Here is a 13,967-nt window from a genome sequence, read left to right on the forward strand (position 1 = left end):
CTACTGCTCTATCTCCAAGTTCACTGACTCTTTTCTCTGTCCTCTCTATTGAATTGTTAACTTCATTCGGTAAAATTTTTATGTTATTTGGATACTGTATTTTTCAGTTCTAAGATTTCTGTTTGGTTCTTTTATATAGTTTCTACTTCGCTGCTGAGAAAAGCGATCTTCTCATTCACTCAAAGCATGTTTTCCTTTGCATCCTTGAGCAGAGTCACAGCTGCTTTGAAATCCACATCTGTGTCATCACACAGTCTATCTCCACTATCTTTTTTTGTCTTGATAATGGGTTATATCTTCCTGTGTTTCATGTAAGTTTGGGCTGTAAGTTATCTTGGACATTGTGAATGCTATGGTATGGAAAACTCTAGGTTCTATTATATTCCTCTACAGAATATTGGTATCTTATTTGTTTCAGTAGGTAATTATCTTGGTTGGACTTAAACCGAGACTCTTAAGTTGGCGGCTCAAATCTCAGTGTCATTATCTTATCCCTAACTTAGTTGCTTGGAGCCTGACGCTGTGTCTTGGATTCAGGCACCAGCAGAGATTCAGGCGGTTGGTACGTAGTATGTAGGGCTTACTTTCTTCTTTCCAGGATTTCCACTTTCACTTTCCAAAAGCTGTGGCTGCTCCAAACTGTCCTTTGACTCTCTAAGCCAGAAGAACTAGAGATTTTCTATCAGTCTTAACTGCCCCACAGGGCACACTCTGTTGTGCCCTTCATCCAAGTGTCCTCTCGACTCCAAAATCTAACTATGTCAAATTCCAGTGTCTTCACATTGCTGTCTTTTGTCCAGAGTTTATTACTTGTAGGAGGATCAGTCCAACAGTAGCTTACAGGGCCATTAACAGAAGCAGAACCTACACAACTTATTTTTTCCCCAAAACTTTTGCTGTTATTCACAATGCTGTGGGTCACAAATTCAGAAAAGGCTTTGCCAGGCAGGCTGTCCCTGATTCATGCATCAGCTGGGCAACTGAGGAACTGCGCTTGGAACAAAGAAACTGGGCAATGACCTAAAACGTTCCAAGATGGTCTCTCACGTCTGTGCCCGGTGCCCTGGGGTTTGTTTACCAGCCCCTTTCTCTCTCATCACTGCATCTAATGCTCCAGGGCTTCTCTATGTGGACATGGTAATCTCAAGGAATCTGCACTTCTTACATGATGACTGGCCTCTAAAAGGCTAGATACGGAATCTACCTGACCAGTCAAGGGCTAGACCAGAGGCGGTAGCGGATCCCTCCCACCATATTTTATAATTCAAAGCAGTCACAGGCCTCAGTCATCGAGATTCAAGAGGATGGAGAAACAAATCTAACCTCTGATGGGGAAGTGGCAAAGTCACATTGCAGGAATACATACAGAATGATAGATATTTTTGCAGCCATCTTGGAAAAATATAATCTGCCCCACATATGTTCAGTATCTGACAAAGCAAAACAAAACACCACCAAACAAAAGCAAAACTCTACAAAGACACAGGCAGGCTGTTCGAAGGGAAGCACGTGGTCCAACCCTCCTGCTATCTCCTATTCTCACCCTCTCACATCAGCAACACAATCACCCTCAGCTGTTCAGCACAAGAGGCCCCCCCCACAGCGGCCTCTGAGAGAGTTCAGAGGTTTATGTCCACGTCAGAGCATCTGGAAGGAACGCTTATGATGCATAAATGCAGGGCACAGATGTTAAGATCTGTTTGCTTCTTAGGATAATGATCCAAAAGAAATTCTGTTTATTAAATGTCTACTATGTGCTTGAAAATTTCTAGGTTCTCTTTTTCACTCACCGTGTTCCATATAAATAAGTAGTGTGTTCAAACACACAGGCTTAGGACAAGAACTGACTGTTTAATACAAAGGAGACTGGTTCAAACACACAAAGAGCAAATATAATGCAAAAAGTTACAAAAAATACAAACCCTAATACAAACAAATATGAACATTATGTCAATCTGTGGAAATATACACGTATACATATACCTCAAGCTACTCTCTAAGCACTTCAAGGCTTCATTTCCAGAAAATGAATAGATTCTAAATCCTAAATACTATATTCTAAATAAAGTCGTATATGTATAAAGCACACTAAGAACCTTACCTTGTCTTGGTTATCTTTATTCTTGTAGCACAGATTCCCAATCAGGCGAATGAGGTGAGACTTGAAGCCCTCAGCCACGTTGGAGACGTCCCCTTCTGCTTTAATGGAAGCACAAGTGCTGAAGATGTTTGTGGAGTCATTGCCGGCCACGTGAATCAGGCGTAGAAGATCTACAACAGAAAGGATACACTGTTTTCCACAGGAAAATTTTTGTTTTGTACTCAGTGCAGTTCAGTTGTTCAGTCATGTCCAACTCTTTTGTGACCCCATGGACTGTGGCACACCAGGCTTCCCTGTCGATCACCAACACCCAGAGCTTACTCAAATTTATGTCCATCGACTCGGTGATGCCATCGAACCATCTCATCCTCTGTCATCCCCCTCTCCTCCCACCTTCAATCTTTTCCAGCATCAGGTTCTTTTCCAATGAGTCAGTTCTTCACATCAGGTAAAAAAGTATTGGAGCTTCAGCTTCAGCATCAGTCCTTCCAATGAATATTCAGGACTGATTTCTGTTAGGATGGACTGGCTGGATCTCCTTGCAGTCCAGAGTCCCTTGTTTTGTATTAGATTCTCATAAATAAATGTAATTTATTTTAATGGATTAAAATAAAATACAGGTATAGTATTCTTGCCTGGCGAATCCCATGCACAAAGGATCCTAGAAGGCTACAGTCCATAGGGTCTCAAAGAGTCAGACAAGACTGAAGGGAATTAGCACACATGCACGCACAGAATACTGAAAGCTTTCATCAAAATAACGGTTAGAAGGCTCTTCAGCCTTAGAATTTACTGTAACTCTGATTTGGGGGATGATAAGCCAAAATGATTACCCCAACCTGGACTTTCTATTTATCCACACAGAAAAGTCAGCTAAAAATTTCCTTCCATCTTTCCTAGTACAAGGTTTCCAAATCCAACGTCTTTATGAAGGCACTCATGCGATAACTACAGTCAGCTAAGTCCCAACTGCAGTGCGTGCTAAGTCCCTTCAGTCCTGTCCAACTCAGCGACCCCGTGGACTGTAGCCCGCCAGGCCCCCCTGTCCGTGGGGCTTCCCCGGCAAGAACACTGGAGGGGTTGCCATTTCTCCCTCCAGGGGATCTTCCCGACCCAGGGATCGAACCTACATCTCCTGCATTGCAGGTGGATTCTTTACCATTTAAGCCACCATGGACACCCCTAAACTTCAGGACCTATCTGCAATGAACTATATGATAGAAATCAAGAAGCACGTTGATATTTTTTTTTCATTGTTCAGATAATCAGAAGTCAGCATAAGTTCTCTATTAATATATTTTGGGTACACTCAGAAGAAATACCTTAATACTATACTCTATGAAATACTTGTAGGCAGTCTGTGAAAGTAGACAATCTTCCAGAGGCTTTATAAACTGTTTCCACATTATCTCATTCCGCTCTCAACAAAGTCATTAAAGGCAGGTCACTTTCCTGACTTTAAAATGAAGAAACCGTGTTCAGAGAGGTTAGTAACCTGGCAGTTGGGCTGACAACCCACGTTTGCTCAGGCTCCAAACGCACACTTTTCCTGTAATAATTCAGTTTCTCAGTTTTGTGATGTCTTATTTTAACTATCACTGAAAGCACTGCATTCAAAATAAAACACTGATGTGAAATTCTAAATATCTTCTAAAGTTCGCTGCTAACCCCTCTACCCATCTAGACGCCAATTCACCATTCTTGGAAGATGGTCTCCAGGATAACTGTACTCTCTTTATAGAGGGAAAGAAAGCCAACAGTGATCAGCGACCACAGCAACAGGCTGTAAGTGAACTATTTTGCAAAGTATTTTAGCAAAGATAATATTTCAAACAATAGCTGCCCATTTAAAACAATTTTCTTATAAGAATGGAATACGTCATTACTATGGGTAAGGGAACTTCAAGTTCCCTAAGTGAAACTGGGAAAAATTTACTAACAAGACTGGTAAAACGACAGTAGCATAAAAGTAACCATCACCACTGAAACCCCCCCATCACTCTCATAGCCCTCCCCCACCCGCCACCATCATCACAGCCACTGCTGAGGGGACACCACTGGAGGGCGCCCTGCATGGAAGGACGAGGTCCTCATCTGCTGAGCGGGCGCCAGAAACAGCGAGCAAGGGGCGAAAGCCAGAGCTGCTACCAAAACACGGCAATTCCTTTCAAGAAAAAACATTCCAAAAAATCTTAAAAGACCAATACACTGAAAATTAAGGATCTGTGTTTAAACTTCATACTATAGTATGACAAGTCAAAGATTTTTTTTATTAAAAACAACACTATGTGTGATATTTCACTCACCAATCACTCTCTCCAACAAGCCAGGAAAAACCTGCAGGTAGCCGAGCAGGTCAGTATTAGCAGTCATTTCGCAAAGGACATCAAGAAGTCTAATTGTAGCCAGTGCCTCCTACAAAGAGAAAAAAACCATGACTTTCAAGACAAGCTAAATAATGTGACTGTTACAAATAACTGTAGGAGAACAAAATGTTACAAAAAATAGTCAAGAGACAATACTTGTAACACAGCTAAAGAAACAACCAGAACTATCAAGAACAAAACAGAAGTATTAAATACATACAGAAATAATCGTTTGCACTAACAGACATCTGCCATCAAGAATACAAGATTATGCAGCTTCTTTGAGCAAAGAGTCAGAAAAGTTCTTATTCAAGCAAAAATACCTTCCAACAGTGGAATAAATGTTCAAAATGACTAGCTATGTACATAACACTTATGCAAATACTTTCTTTTTAAAGAATTCCCAGCAAGCAAGTTCTACTAAGTAACCCATGCAATACATTAATTTCTTGTCCACAGGAATCCTGTAAAATGCTGTGGTTGAAAGAACTATGACTGCAATCACTTGGATTATTTCTGGGTAAATACAAACCTATATGCTATCTTTAATAGCTGGAAAAGATAATATTATTTGAAAATGTTCACATAACTATTAAATAATTTATATCAAATAAACTACGCGATCAAGAAACTACCAACTGCATGGCATCAGGTAGTCTAATTTTCAAATGCAACTATTGCACAGATTTTTTTTTACTTCATCTTTACATTATTTGAAACAATGTGGTAAATAATGTAAATTTAACTCTTTATTATCTCAGATAACATTCTTCAAAAGAAAAACGAGTTACTTCCTTTTAAAACTTCTAAATGTATATTTATTATTCTCCAATTAGTAGACTATATTTTAATATACTGTTCTGAAATCTGATATAGCAAGAAACATACATTTTTGGTATCTTTAACAGCTTTCTTGTGCTAGTTTAAAAGTTAAGAGAAAATATCCAGATGCTAAGTCTGTTTAAAAGACTTGAGCAAACCTATCAACTTATTAGCACGGCGCTGGCATCCTCTTTTATTAAATGAGTAGCTGCCCGGACTGGCATCTTTAGACACCACTTCTTCAAGAAACGGCTGCCTGGCTGTAGGTCAGGAAAGAGCACATATGAGATTGCCCTGGACACCCTGTCATACCAGAGAGCAAGGCAGCTATCAAGAAACTCCTCAGTCATGTCGGAAGAAATCAGAAGGAACTGGAAGAGGCTCCCCTGGTTAGCACAGGAGACCATCAGGAAGAATCAATGCTAAAACTGAAAACAAATCCAATGGTTTGTAAGCCATGACTTTAAAATGATTAAAAGCAAGACTAAATAACTCATCATCTTTGAACAATTTCACAAAACCAGCTCTAAAAGGCTATTTAAAGGAGATTTAAGACACAGCAACAAATTGCATATGGCTCTTACTTATATCCTGATTCAAAGAAATGAAAAAAAAAAATTAGACAATGGGGAACAGTTGAATACTGTTCATCTGATATTTATATTTTGTTAAGTTTTCAGATGTGTTACCTGTATTTCACTCATGTATTAATATAAAGTCTCCTTATCTTTCAGAGACAAGTATAAAATGTTAACTGATGAACTATGTGGAACCCTATGAGAATCTGGGACATCCAGTATAAGAATGGGTAGGACTGTGGGTGAAACAAGAACCGTGAGGAGCTGATAAGTTTCTGGAGCTAGGTGATGGGGTTTAACAACATTTTTTCTCTTAGTCAATGTTTGAAATTTTTCATGATAAAAAGATATAAAATTAGGGGGTAGGAACAGATGATCTGAAAGTTTCTTTTCAACTCCTCATTTCTATGTTATTATCTGAAATAAACCCAAAAGAAAATTAATCTATCCTCACCTAACCAATTTCCAATTTTAATCATCAGAATGCTTTCATTAATGAAATGCTTCTAACAAGTATTTGGAAATTAATAATGAAATAACAGCCAGGAAAAAAAATTCTCTTAAAAAAACAAGAGAAATAAGTGAGATGCCATTCCAATATTTATAAATATTGTAAAACTATGTATATTAAGTCAGGCACTAGTAGGGGAAAAAAAGATGTAGGCAAAGCAAAGGAATACTATTTTAAAATGAGTAAAAGAGAAAAACAGATTGTTTTTCTAGATCATCTGTCTGGGTTCACTTTACCATTCAGTGTCTCTGAGCTATTTTACAACACTGTCAGTTGCAGAAAACTGATAATAATGCAAAGTATTCTTGTCTACAGAAATGCAGATTACTCCTGTCTGGCTGGAATGCAATTAATCACTGCCTTGTTCATTGACCAGTTTCTGCATCTCTTTGTAAGTTCATTACAGCATTCCTTTATCACACATAAACACGTGGCTCTTTGAATTCTTTAACAGAGGTTAGTATCTTAACAGTTTCTACTGTAAAAGGCTGGAAATACAGAAATGGATGCAAAATTATATTAAAAATTTAACATATGATTTGGGTGGCATTAAAATTAGTAGAAATGATGAGATTATTCAACAAATGGTACTGATACTATAATTAACAGATAACATTTAGGGAATATTAGCTAGGTACCAATCAGTGTACTAAGTGCTTATATTAAAATACAACTCATTTTACAGGTAAAGAAACTGGGGCACAGAGAGGGTAGGTAACTTCCAAGATCACACACCAGAAATAGAAGAAATTCAGGTTCAAACCCAGCTGTCTTCTACCAAAGATTATATAGTCTTGGAGAGTTAAAAGACACAAGCAATTCATTTGGCTCTATGCTACACTTCTTACACAAAAATAAGTGAGTGAAGTGAAGTCATTCAGTCATGTCCAACTCTTTGCGACCCCATGGACTGTAGCCAAGTTCCTCCATCCACGGGATTTTCCAGGCAAGAATACTGGAGTGGGTTGCCATTTCCTTCTCCAGGAGATCTTCCCGACCCAGGGATTGAACCCGGGTCTCCTGCATTGTAGGCAGACACTTTATCGTCTGAGCCACCAGGGAAGTCAAATAAATCCTTGGTTAATTAAAAATGTGAACAATGTACTGAAAGAGCTAGAATATACAGGTGTATATTTCCACAATCTAAGTGAAGATGATTTTACTAAATCTGTAAAGAAATTCAGAAGTCATAAGGATAAAACTGATAAACCTAACTGAATTAAATAAAAACAAACTCCCAAAAGGCTAAGACTACCATAAATAAATTCAAACAAAAAATTAACTATGGGCAAAAAAAGTTTCTTCTAATTGTGACAAAACATTTAACTTTCTGAAAATGCTCATTAAAAAAAGTATCTTAAAAGGTAACCTGATGTGAAAAACAAACTAACATATAGGTCAATGAAAAGTAAGAGAGAAATGATAATTAGATTAGTGAAAGGGTGCAAACCCATATACTCTTGTGCATTTAGGTGTGTTATTTAGAAACAACTCTTACAAATTTTAAATAAACAAGTTTTAAATAAGTTCTCTGTGACTCAGAAATTCAATTACCAGGAATTTATAATCCCAGATCGACTTGCCCAAAACTGCAAAGTTATTTTTATAAGGATTTTTCACTGTTGCAATATTTGTAAAGGTTTAAAAAAAAAAAGTGGAAGCAACTCATATGTACATCTATGGGAATAAATGAAAAAAATTCTGATGGCTCTATATAGTGTAATACTATTCAACTATTAAAAAGAATGGGATGAATACATGTGTTCAAGTGTAAGATATATCAGAGTAAGTGAAAAAGAAAGTTACAAAACAAAATATATAGTACTGTATTTTAAAAAGTAACAAAAATATATAAGTGTGTATACACACAAAAAAACCTTTGGAAGTGAAATAGTATATGCTGATAAGTTTATAGAAAATAGGTGGGGCCTGGGTGAAAAAGAGGAGTTCTTAACTTTGTTTCACTGCAGTGGCTTGAATTACCTTTTCTTACAACAAAGGAAATATTATGTTGTAAGAAAGGCAAGTTTCACTGCAACAAGTGACAAGACTGAAACTTAAGATAAAGCAAATCTTAAAAAAGTAAGCATACCAGAACTGACAAAAAAACACCACACACTGGAAGCAAGTAGTACACTAAAATATACCAAAGGACAGAAACTTGTATGTTAATATGAGAACCTAGGATTATTTGTATAAAAGAATATATGAATGAAACCTCAGAATTTTAAAGCCATGTAATTATATAAATTAAAAAATGTGTGCTGTGTGGTTAGTCGCTCTCGTGTCCGACTCTTTGCTACCCCATGGCCTGTAGGGCTACAGGCTCCTTCGTCCATAGGGATTTTCCAGGCAAGAATACTGGAGTGGGTTGCCATGCCCTCCTCCCGGGGATCTTCCCAACCCATGGATCGAACGCAGGTCTCCCGCACTGCAGGTAGATTCTTTACCATTTGAGCCACCAGGGAAGCCCAGATGCTACAAACACATCTACTTTCATTCTGATTTTTAGGTCACAGCATCATGAGAACTTTATCAGATATCTTGTCCTCAAAACATCACAGGTGGGTAAATGCAGTGGCTTGCTGGCAAACTGACATTACAAAGTTAACTGGTAAATATTCGCTGCTCTCCAAGGTATAAATACCTCCGCCATGGCTGATTTGAAACTATCAAGAGTTTAATAACCAGCTCAAAATTACTGAATAGTTAGTAATAACTGACTCTCAAAGTTGGAAGAGGTCAGCTCCAATACACCACAGGGTTTATGATATACTAAATACTGAGGTATGGGTCTCCTTAAAAACTACTAATGCTTTTTTAAAAAACATCGAACTTAAAGGATAACATACACATATTAACATGCACAAGTCACGAGCATATCAGTTCAGTTCAGTCACTCAGTCGTGTCCACTCTGTGACCCCATGGAATGCAGCATGCCAGGCTTCCCTGTCCATCACCAACTCCCAGAGCTTACTCAAACTCACATCCATCGAGTCGGTGATGCCATCCAACCATCTCACCCTCTGTCATCCCCTTCTCCTCCCTCCTTCAATCTTTCCCAGCATCAGGGTCTTTTTCAATGAGTCAGTTCTTCCCATCAGGTGGCCAGAGTATTGGAGCTTCAGTTTCAGCATCAATCCTTCCAATGAATGTTCAGGACTGATCTCCTTTAGGATGGACTGGTTGGATCTCCTTGCAGTCCAAGGGCCTCTCAAGAGTCTTCTCCAACACCACAGTTCAAAAGCATCAATTCTTCAGTGCTCAGCTTTCTTTATAGTCCAACTCTCACATCCATACATGACTACTGGAAAAACCACAGCTTTGACTAGACAGACCTTTGTTGGCAAAGTAAAGTCTCTGCTTTTTAATATGCTGTCTAGATTGGTCATAGCTTTTCTTCCAAGGAGCAAGCGTCTTTTAATTTCATGGCTGCAGTCACCATCTGCAGTGATTCTGGAGCCCAAGAAACTGAAGTATCTCACTGTTTCCATTGTTTCCCCATCTATTTGCCATGAACCAATGAGACCAGATACCATGATCTTCGTTTTCTGAATGCTGAGTTTTAAGCCAGCTTTTTCATTCTCCTCTTTCACTTTCATCAACAGGCACTTTAGTTCCTCTTCACTTTCTGCCATAAGGGTGGTGTCATCTGCATATCTGATGTTATTGATATTTCTCCCGGCAATCTTGATTCCAGCTTGTGCTTCATCTGGCCCCGCATTTCTCATGATGTACTCTGCATATAAGTTAAATAAGCAGGGTGACAATATACAGTCTTGAAGGACTCCTTTCCCAATTTGGAACCAGTTCATTATTCCATGTCTGGTTCTAACTGTTGCTTCTTGACCTGCATATAGATTTCTCAAGAGGCAGGCAAGGTGGTCTGGTATTCCCATCTCTCGAAGAATTTTCCACAGTTTCTTTTGATCCACACAAAGGCTTTGGCATAGTCAATAAAGCAGAAGTAAATGTTTTTCTGGAATTCTCTTGCTTTTTCTATGATCCGATGGATGTTGGCAATTTGAGTGTATAGATCAATGGAGTTTGAAAAAGTGGACTATTTGGGCTTTCCCAAAAAAACTACAATTTTCTAGCTATTAATACATAATAATTCCTCCCACTGTTAAAGGAAAAAGTGTGAAAGAGACAGCTTTTCCTAAACATAAAAAGTTACACCAGGTAATGTCTTATTACAATATTGAAATCATCTATACTGTAAATGTACGTGCCTTGAAAAAGTTTAAAGCTGTCATGTAACAAGTACTAAGCTTTACTTCATTTTCTGTCTCCTGGAAAATTCATTTTTAAAACTTCCTTGAAGCATAGCCCACTGCTCCTCCTGCTGGAAACGGGCGACTCTTCCTGCAGAAAGGAAAGCAGCCCAGGAGTAAGGCTTCCCTCTCTTCTGTCACAGACTTAAGAACAAGAAGCGGACCTTATGAGCAAGACCTAACACGGCCTGTGTGAGACAGCACAGAAAGCCCACAGCAGAGCACCTCTGAGAGCGGTGTTTTCACAGAGAAGGAAACGCACTTGCGCGGCAGAGGGGCACAGTCACAGCGGACATTTACTGTGTGAGTGAGCAGGTTCACAGCCCCACACAGGGCCCTCAGGGCAATGCTGTGGGCTGGGGTCCACATTCCCACCTCCCCATCCAGAGACAGCGAACAGATGGCAGCACTGACTGTAATAAACAGAAACAAGGACACCTCAAATGTCCAATTATGACAAATTCTTTACACAGAATGCTATAGTAGCATTTTAAGACACTCACTGTGTGTTCTTTATGTATGCACTCAGCAGGGATTCGCTAAGTGCCTGCTCTGTGCACAGTTCTAGGAACATTACCGTCAAAACTCTGCCCTCATGCAGCTTTTCACACTCAGCAGAAGAAAATACAGGAACTGACAAACAGGCAGCATAAAATGATTTCTCTATGCACACCTGTGTATGTGTGTGCATGCACATATTTGATGCTGACTGCCTAGAAGATACATTCATTACAGTTTCTTAAAGTCATTAACTCAGGATGGTAAGAGTAAGGGCACTGCTTTCCCTAATCTGTATTTTCGTAACCATTCTAAAATAATACTGTCTTAGCTTGGGCTGCTGTAACAAAATACCAGACAGGGTAGCTCATAAACAACATTTATTTCTCTTAGTTCCGGAAGCTGGAAGTTCAAGATCATGGTGTCAGCCCAGCTGGGTTCTGGGGAGGGCCCTCTTCAGGGCTGCAGAGGGACGACTTCTCTCTGTGGCCTCAATGTAGTGGGAGGGGTATGGACACTTTCCAGGGTATCTTCTACAACCTCATCTGTGAGGCCCTCATGACCCAACTGCCTCCAAAGGCCCTGCTCCTGACACCATCACCCTGGGCACCAGGTTCTGACCAGGAACTTCAGGGGAGGTCCAGCCACAAACATTCAGTCCCCAGCAGGTAGGTTCCTTACATAATACTTAAAAGTTTTTATCACCAAGGACCTGGCTGAGTCAGAAAACCTCTCTGTTCTCTCACCTCATCGTCGGTGTGCTGTTCAGAGGTCAGTTTCAGCACAATCTTGCACTGATCCACAAAAGTGCTCGCGATCAACTCAGCATGGCTCAAAAACACAGGGGCATCATCCTTGGTCAGTGGCTCATCGCTCACTATTTTGGCAATCATAAGGTCTAACAATGTAACCCTGTAAAACAGAGACGATTTTTACATGCATATGTAATACCGAAATTGTAGAATACCAAAAATATTTATAGAGACCATTTTAAGAGAGTACTTTTATTTTTAAATTCCTAACTTATTTATAATGTCTACTTAGGGAAAACATTATTTTTTGTGAATACAATTAATCAATTACCTATGTTTCAAAATCTTGATTTCTTTGCTGTGACTTAGCTACAGAAATAAGCACCTTGTTATATCCATTACTTTGAGCCGTGAAATAAAATTCTACATTTCAATAATGCTGTCTAGGTAAGTTATACAATACATCATCTATTGTAACAACAGCAAAGTTAAGTAGGCTAACTTTTTTATTCACTATTTACTATTGAGCTAACAGCATTTTACATACATTTTCTCCTTTCATCTACACAGAAACTTCAGAGGCAGGTACTGTCACTGGCCCCCACAATAAAGGGGTGAATGAGGCTCAGTAAGATGAACTAACTTACTTGCCCAGTGTCACCGGCACTGACTGTCACGTCAGGACCCAAGCACAGGAGTCAGCCTCTGTCTCCTGGGCTAAACCTTTAGCCCATTCACTTAACTATCTTCCTTGTGAAGGCTGGCTTTGTAGTTTGCTTCATTATTTTACTTTATGAAAACACAAATCTGAAGACCAAACCAATGCCATTTTTGCTTCAATATTTAAACTATCACGTAAATATTTCTATTCAACAATCTCTTCCCTGCACTCAGGAAAAACAAGTCATACACAGAGCACTCTACTCGGCATAAATCAAGTAGAATGTTTCTTAAAAGTGTTTTCAAGTTTGAATTATTTCTGGTAACGCATAATTCTCACTTATTCCTCTATCAGAAATGATACAAATATCTAAAATGCTTAGCAAATGGGGGAAAATACACTTGCATTAGGTAGGGAGCATGTCTCACCAAGAGAAAAGTAAGAATTATTTACTGCTTCAAGTAGAAAACAGAACATGCTGAACTCTCCCTGTATTTTGACCAAATGCAGGGAAAGATCATTCAGTTCAGTTCAGTTCAGTTGCTCAGTCATGTCCGACTCTTTGTGACCCCATGAACTGCAGCATGCCAGGCCTCCATCACCAACTCCCAGAGTTCACCCAAACTCAAGTCCAATGAATGGGTGATGCCATCCAACCATCTCATCCTCTGTCATCCCGTTCTCCTCCTGCCCTCAATCTTTCCCAGCATCAGGATCTTTTCAAATGAGTCAGCTCTTCACATCAGGTGGCCAAAGTATTGGAGCTTCAGCTTCAACATCAGTCCTTCCAATGAACACCCAGGACTGATCTCCTTTAGGATGGACTGGTTGGATCTCCTTGCAGTCCAAGGTACTCTCAAGAGTCTTCTCCAACACCACAGTTCAAAAGCATCAATTCTTTAGCACTCAGCTTTCTTTATAGTCCAACTCTCATATCCATATATGACTACTGGAAAAACCATAGCCTTGACTAGATGGACCTTTGTTGACAAAGTAATGTCTCTGCTTTTTAAAATGCTGTCTAGGTTGGTTATAACTTTCCTTCCAAGGAGTAAGCATCTTTTAATTTCATGACTGCAATCACCATCTGCAGTGATTCTGAAGCCCAAAAAATAAAGTCAGCCACTGTTTCCCCATCTATTTGCCATGAACTGATGGGACCAGATGCCATGATCTTAGTTTTTTGAATGTGGAATTTTAAGCCAATTTTTTCACTCTCCTCTTTCACTTTAGAGAGGCTCTTTAGTTCTTCTTCACGTTCTGCCATCAGGGTGGTGTCATCTGCATATCTGAGGTTATTGATATTTTTCCCAGCAATCTTGATTCCAGCTTGTGCTCCTTCCAGCCCAGCGTTTCTCATGATGTACTCTGCATAGAAGTTAAATAAGCAGGGTGACAATATA

At 39.3% G+C, this 13,967-nt stretch overlaps 1 protein-coding gene across 3 annotated transcripts in view; it reads right to left on the reverse strand.

Moving 5' to 3' along the window:
• ATXN10 (ataxin 10) overlaps positions 1–13,967 on the reverse strand; it is a 140,292-nt gene that overhangs the window by 72,427 nt on the left and 53,898 nt on the right. For all 3 annotated transcript variants that reach the window (XM_043880862.1, XM_043880865.1, XM_043880864.1), the window contains exons 7-9: positions 11,898–12,063; positions 4,408–4,516; positions 2,102–2,271 (exon numbers count right to left, since the gene is read on the reverse strand). In XM_043880862.1, the coding sequence (XP_043736797.1) occupies positions 2,102–2,271; positions 4,408–4,516; positions 11,898–12,063 (445 nt within the window). The remainder of the gene's footprint in view (positions 1–2,101; positions 2,272–4,407; positions 4,517–11,897; positions 12,064–13,967) is intronic.

This window comes from Cervus elaphus, chromosome 22 (genome assembly GCF_910594005.1).
Source record: "Cervus elaphus chromosome 22, mCerEla1.1, whole genome shotgun sequence".
Classification (NCBI taxonomy): domain Eukaryota; kingdom Metazoa; phylum Chordata; class Mammalia; order Artiodactyla; family Cervidae; genus Cervus; species Cervus elaphus.